The sequence below is a fragment of the Melopsittacus undulatus genome, chromosome 4 (assembly GCF_012275295.1).
Source record: "Melopsittacus undulatus isolate bMelUnd1 chromosome 4, bMelUnd1.mat.Z, whole genome shotgun sequence".
Taxonomy (NCBI): Eukaryota; Metazoa; Chordata; class Aves; order Psittaciformes; family Psittaculidae; genus Melopsittacus; species Melopsittacus undulatus.
This window is the reverse complement of record NC_047530.1, coordinates 17,804,538-17,811,102: the sequence shown is the minus strand read 5'-3', so window position 1 is coordinate 17,811,102 and position 6,565 is coordinate 17,804,538. Positions and strand designations below refer to the sequence as shown.

Below are 6,565 nucleotides of genomic sequence, written 5' to 3'. Positions count from 1 at the left end.
CTTTTCAACATGAAACACCCCCGCGGAATAAGAGCAACGCTCAGACATTTTACAACTTGGTATTCGGGGATTTTTGTTGTTGTTTTTTTTTTGTTGTGTGGGTTGTTTTTTTTCTGGGCTTTTTATTTATTTCCCTCTCTCTCTATTATTTTGGGGTTTTTTAGGCATCAACTCTGCAAATCCTTAGAAATAAAGGCGACAATGATTTTTACCACGTTTTTTGATGCAGTCTGTTGCGGGCCAGGAAGGGGGCGCGGGCTGGCGGCCTGTACCCGGGGAGCGCCCCCTAACCCGGCTTTGGCCATCGCGGCCGGGTGATGGTGAGCACGGCTGCCCCGGTCGTGTCGAGAGGAACCGCTTAGCTGCCCCCCCCCCCCCCCCCCGCAGCCCGCAGTTTGCCGTGGCGGTGGGTCAGATGTCACATTCACTGTCGCTGGATGTGATGGAGATGGCGGAGGTGGCCGCCTTGCTGGAGAGACTGGCTGCGGGGCTGGAGGCTGCGCCCCCCGCTTCCCCGCCGCTTTCCTCCTCCGCTTGCAGCGAGCGCACCGAGCCCTGCGTTAGGACTTGCTGCTGCAGCCTGCAAGGAAGCGGCACACACAGCATCACCGCCAGGCCCCGTGCCCTATGACCGGCTGCAGCCCACCGTCTTGCCGCCGGGGCTCTCCCGACCACCCCCCCCACCGCGCCGCTGCCCCCACCTCCAGTTCACACCAGTTGGTCCTATCGGTCTGGAGGCTCTGCCCAAAGAACTGGATGCCCACCCCAGGGCCAGCCCTGCTTCTCGGCCTACACACCCCGAGGCGGTTGTCTCTGTGAACGTGTGTCCCTGCGCAGCCTGTCCCACAAAACTGGACCTCATCCAAGGGCCCTGTAATTCCCTGCAGCATCTCCCGGGCGGCGGGGCCCCTCCAGCAGGCCTGACATCTTCCCTCTCAGCCCACGGAAACTGGCTGCGGGTGACAGCACCCATTTCTCCGATGTATGGCCGCCCGTCTGCGCTCAGCAGGGCTGAAGGCTGACAAGTGGGGACAACCCGCACCCGGGTTGCTGGAGTGGGGATAACGGGGGACTGGACCCCTTTCCCCATTTCCCGGGGCATCTGTTTGTGTAGGGGTAACACCGCGATTTTCTTTAAGATGAAGGAAAAGAAGGACAAAAGAGAGAAAGAGAGAAAGAGAGAAAGAGAGAAAGAGAGAAAGAGAAGGAAGGAAGGAAGGAAGGAAGGAAGGAAGGAAGGAAGGAAGGAAGGAAGGAAGGAAGGAAGGAAGGAAGGAAGGAAGGAAGGAAGGAAGGAAGGAAGGAAGAAAAGAAAGAAGAGAAAGAAAGAAAGAAAGAAAGAAAAGAAAGAGAGAAAGAAAGAGAAAGAAAGAGAAAGAAAAGAGAAAGAAATAAAAGAGAGAAAGAGAGAGAGAAAGAAAAGAGAGAGAGAGAAAAAAAGAAATAAAGAAAAAGAAAGAAAGAAAGAAAGAAAGAAAGAAAGAAAGAAAGAAAGAAAGAAAGAAAGAAAAAAAGAGAAAGAAAGAAAAAAAGAGAAAGAAAGAAAAAAAGGAAGAAAGAGAAAGAAAGAGAGGAAGGGAGAAAGGGAGGAAGAGAGAAAGGGAGGAAGGAAGGAAGAATGGGAGAGAGAAGAGAAATAAGAAAAATATTCCGAGAAACGATCCCGGGTGGCTCCGGCAGGGTTTAGGTCAAGGCGGCTCCCTGCAAACGAGCAGGGCCCGAAAGGAGCGTTGCTGGCTCTGCTCCGGCTGGACATATATGAAATAGGTTTCTATATATCCAAACAAAACTTAGAAGGGGGGTTTCTCTCCGCTCGGCCGGTAAACGCGGCCCGTCTGCCGGCGGGTCCTGCGGGCTCATTGCAGCTCCGCCAGCCGGGAGGGCCCATGTCCCGCTCCCAGCGAGCGGCCAAGGGGAACCCCCTATTAGAAATAAATAAATAGATAAAAAGCCGTCGGGTTTTCCCGTTGTTCCTACGTTATCTCCCGCTGCATTTCCCGGGGAGAAACTTCCCGGGGTCGTTTTCCCGTCCCCACGCATCGCACTGTGCCCTCGGGCCCTTCGAGAGAAGTCTCCCTGGGTGGAGGGTGGTCTGTGCCCCGGCGGGACGGCAGCACCTTACCTGTTCTTAGCGGCTGCCGCCCTGTCCCTTTGCCTGCGGTTTTTGAACCAGTTGCCCACTTGCGTGGGGGTAAGTCCCGTGGCCTGAGCCAGTTCCCGCTTTTTGCTGGGGTTGGGATAAGGGTCCTGCAGGTACCACTCCCGCAGCAAATGCCTCGTCCGCTCCTTGAAACAATGTGTCTTCTGCTCGCCGTCCCAGATGGTGCGGGGCAGAGGGAACTTCTTTCTCACCCGGTACTTGTCCACTGGCCCCAGGGGTCGGCCCCGCAGCTTCTCCGCCTCCTGATAATGCGCTTCCAGCCAGAGCGCTTGCAGTTTGGCGTGAGACTCCTTGGTGAACTTGTGGTTCTCCAGGATGTGGTAGAGCTCCCGGTAGTTCCCCGTGTGAAAGGCCACTATGGCCCGGGCTCTCAGCACCGACTCGTTCTTGTTGAGGGCCTCGCAGGCCGCAGGGGCCACGGGCAGGGACCAGAGGAAGCGCCCCAGGCGCTCTATGTCCCCACTCTCCTCCAGGGTCTCGCAGACCCCGGCCACCTGCTGCGGGCTGAAATTGAGGATGGGCAGCTGGAACATGGAGGCGGCGCCGGGCTCCGCTCCGCGCTCCGCGCTCCCCCGGCGATGCCCGCACAGGGAAGCGGGCAGCGGCCCCGGCGCCCGCCCCTCCCTCCGCTTCTGCCTCCTCCGGCGCTGGCGGAGTTGCCGCGGGAAGGACGGAAGAGGACGGAGAGACGATGGGGAGCGCTCGGCGGCTCCAGCGACTGGGGGCGGTGGGCAGGGGCGAGGCAGAGGAGGATGGAGCGGGGGGAGGGCGGGCGGGAGGGGAGGGAGGGAGCGGAGAAAAAGGAAGAGAGAGAAAAAAAAGGACAGGATAATAAAAAAAAGGGAACCAGAAAAGGCACAAGCCGGCTCCGCGCTGCCGCCGCGCTGCTGCGGGAGCGCCTGATTTGCTGCCGGGCTCTGCAGATTGGCTCCCGGGTTTCCATGGCGGGGCTGCCACTCACTGTCAGCCGCTGCCAATCACGGCGGAAGTCCCCGCGCCGCCTTCGCCGGCGCCTCCCCGCCCGCTCCCCGCCCGCTTCCCTGGGAGCCCGTCCTGTCCCGTTCCGCTCCCCCGGGGCCACCGCCAGAGCAAGGGAAGTGGGACACCGGCTGCTGTTAGCTGCCAGGAAGTTGGAGGGAGAGGTCCCCCCGATGGAGTGGCCGGTACCCCCTGCACTCTCCACAGGAAAGCTGTGGGCTCTGGCCGGGGGCTGTACGCACACAGCTCTGAGGACCGCGGGCTGGAGACGGGCATTAGGCAGAGCTGAGAAACCAGATAAAAACCCGACTGCACAACAGTGACAGTGTCGGTGCTGAGGGTGTCGGTGACAATCAGTGCAGCGGGAGGACCGCAGGAAGAGCCAAGATTTAGGAAAAACTCTCCCCTTTCCCTGTTCCCCTTGTTGGTGACTGTCCGTCTCTGTTAGGACGAGAAATTATCTGCAAAGAGCCCAGTGCCCTTCTCCGTTCAACTAAAGCTTTATATAACTATACATATATCTTAACATTTAAAACCTTATTGTTTTCGGCTGAATGGTCCTGAGTAGACGCCGAGAATAGTTGCGGGGAGTGAGAAGTCATTTGTAGGTCAGACAGCAACTTAAAGCAGATTTCAGGAATCTTTTGAAATATTGATCACCTCGTAGTAATCATTCCCCGCGGATTTTTCCCGATCCGCCCCTTCGGAGGAGAGGGGCAAGCCCCGGCCGATAGCTCCGCGGATGAAATCGCTTTCTGAGCGGTGAGGGTACGAGCTGTTTTCTGGAGGGAAGGGGGGAAATCAAGACGGCAATCACTTTTTATTCTACATCTAGCTGCTCGGTGGCAGTTCATTCCTGACAACATTATGGACCATGCTCCAAAAGGCAGCATATATTTTGAATTAAGCTCAATATGTTCTCTCTCCTGCTCTTTGCAATGCATATTTTCTAGAACACTTGTCAAAGAAATCCTTTCTTAATTTGATATCTTGCTATTGTCCTCGTTCCTTTTTTCCCCCTTTTCTTTATTTTTTTCTCGTTTTATTTTTTTTTCCTTTTTTCCCTTCTTCAGGAAAGCTCCTTTGCTAGTTGCCCACAGACCGAAATTAAACAGATTTACATTTTCTCCAATTATTTCTCCGCAGAAATGGAGCTGGACTGGGGCTCGGCGTCTTTTCTTTAGTATCAAGTACAATTTGTCTTTTGCTTGTGAAGATTTGGTAAATCAGAAGGCAGATAGATAGCGCAGATGGTCGGAGGTGTCGGGTCAGATTATGGTATGCCTCAGTACAGTGCTAAGCTCATTCTGACGGAAAACCCTGATATTATTTTCACAGATCTACACAGTTCACTTGAAAAAAACCCTTCGAGCCATTTACATCATTTATGTGAGGCTCACAGCTAGCGGGATGGAAAAGCTTTCAATACTGCTCATTTTCATAAAATCCGACAGAGCTGAGGAGACATAAAAGCACACACAAAACCCACGAGCTCAGAGACACTCCACAAAAAGTTAAAATACAGAAGGGGAGACTCTTCGGCTTCACTTTACAGACCCAGGTTTGATTTGCCGATCTGCTTAGGGGAAAAAGGGGGGAGGAAAAAAATATCAGAGAAAAGGAAAATAGCAACTGTATATATTGCAGTCCCTTTCCTCCGCATCCCTCTCCTCTCTACCAGAGCAAAGCTCAGTGAAAGATCCCACATAACATTTTCGGAAAGAAATAACCTCCCCAGACCTCCTCGATTTGAGCCAGAGGGAATAAAGACGGAGAGCCCAGGACAGGCAAGGTACTAGCCCCCCAGAACTCGCAAAGCATTCAGAACTGGGACTGGTGGAGAAAAACCTCTGCTTCGAGAGAGGTGGAAGGGTGGAATGTTTGTATTAATGGGTAGTTAATTTAGACAGGCCAGATGATGATGATGGAGACGATGACTGATATCACTAAAGACATTTTTTATTATTCTTTTTTTTTTTTTTTTTTTTTTTTTTTTTAGCATGCACATGATCTGGAAGGGGAGTTACTGGGCTGCAGCCTAATGACCATTAACGGACCGAGACAGGCTCCATAATGAAAGCCAGGACTGTAGGCTAAAGAAATGAATCCTCATTAGGAGCAGCAAGAGCACCTCGCAGGGGTGAGGGGCTGGCTTTCCCCCAGGTCCCCAGGCTTTGTTCCCCAGAAACCGGCCCGGATGGGGAGATGCTGGAATCTCTGCTGGGAGGAGAGAGGAACAAAAAAGAAAAGGCAACACCACAATGGACCTTGGAACCCAGTGTTAAGCATTTAAAGGGTGACCCTTACGGGAATATGAGCCCAGCCCCAGCAGCTCTGCACCCTCTCCAGCTGTGAACGCCTGGCTCTGTGTTTGGGAAGTGGCACAGCCCAGCGGGGACGCGCTTGTCCCTCGCTGGGGAAGGACCTGGCGGTTCTGTGCTACCAATGCCGAGAGACGTCAGCTCCAACCCCCCCCCCCCTTCTCTGTCCCTTTTCCACCTCTTCGGGAGTTTCATCAGTGGCAGGGACCCCGACAGGTTTCCCCCCGGTTTACCGCCGGGCCGGGCTTTGCCCCCAGCTGCGACTGGAGCGAAACGCCCACCCCCGCGGGACTCGGTATCGCGTCCGGGAGGGGCTCCCGGGAAAGGCCGGGGTCCTGAGGCGTCCCGGCTCAGCCCCGTGTCTCATTAGAGCTGCCTGCGAGCCTGGGAGCGATCGGTCGTGTCCGCTTCGCCTCTGCCTTTTCCCACCTTTTTCTTCTTCCCCATGCCCCATATAACAGGGACACTACTCGTGACATTAACAGCCGGCAGTGGTAGCTACCTTAATTCAGGTCACGACGCTGACCCTTGCAACAGGTAGCATGAGGAGCAGAGATGTAGAACCCTGCAGAGATGAACCCACAGGAGAACAGGGAATAAAACTGCACATTAAAAACAAAAATAAAAATATCACAAATACTGCCAGCAATCCACACCATCCCGAAGACTTGCATCGAAACAGTGTCTACTCTGGTCTACGGACAGAGCCTTAAAGCTAAAATATGCTGAGCAACATATCAATACAACTTTATATCAGCAGCTAGCAGCTGTTCTGGTACCGAGAATCTCAGTCCCTGGGGATTACTTATCCAGACGGAGTTTCCAAATGCAGCAAAGGTGCGATACATTTTTTATACCTTCGATATTCGTTAAAAAAACAGCACTGGGAAGGAGAAGCCCCACTCTAGAGGTCTCGGCAGGATTGCCAGAGAGGTGGGAGCTCCTGGAGTGCTGCTAGCCGAGCCGGCAGCGCTGCTGGCAAGGACGAGGTACAGGTAGCCCCTCGGGCGGGTACCTGGGGAATCACTCGCTATATTTCGCTCCGGGCTTTTGCGGAGCGTTCTCCACTCAGCCATCCCGGAGCTTTGGCGGAGGGAGGTACCTC

At 54.3% G+C, this 6,565-nt stretch overlaps 1 protein-coding gene across 1 annotated transcript; it reads right to left on the bottom strand.

The window, feature by feature from the left end:
- Nucleotides 1-375: 375 nt before the first annotated feature.
- Nucleotides 376-2,884, bottom strand: LOC101877906 (homeobox protein SIX6). The gene is made up of 2 exons (XM_005149624.4): nt 2,123-2,884; nt 376-580 (listed from the first exon to the last, which is right to left on the bottom strand). The coding sequence occupies exons 1-2, from the start codon at nt 2,692-2,694 to the stop codon at nt 412-414; spliced, it is 741 nt and encodes a 246-aa protein (XP_005149681.1). The 5' UTR covers nt 2,695-2,884; the 3' UTR covers nt 376-411.
- Nucleotides 2,885-6,565: the final 3,681 nt, after the last annotated feature.

Coding starts and splice junctions, on each gene's coding strand:
- LOC101877906 (XM_005149624.4), bottom strand. CDS start 2,694: ATGTTCCAGCTGCCCATCCTCAATTTCAGCCCGCAGCAGGTGGCCGGG. Junction 581..2,122: donor GCGGCAGCCGCTAAGAACAG/GTAAGGTGCTGC, acceptor GCTTCCTTGCAG/GCTGCAGCAGCAAGTCCTAA.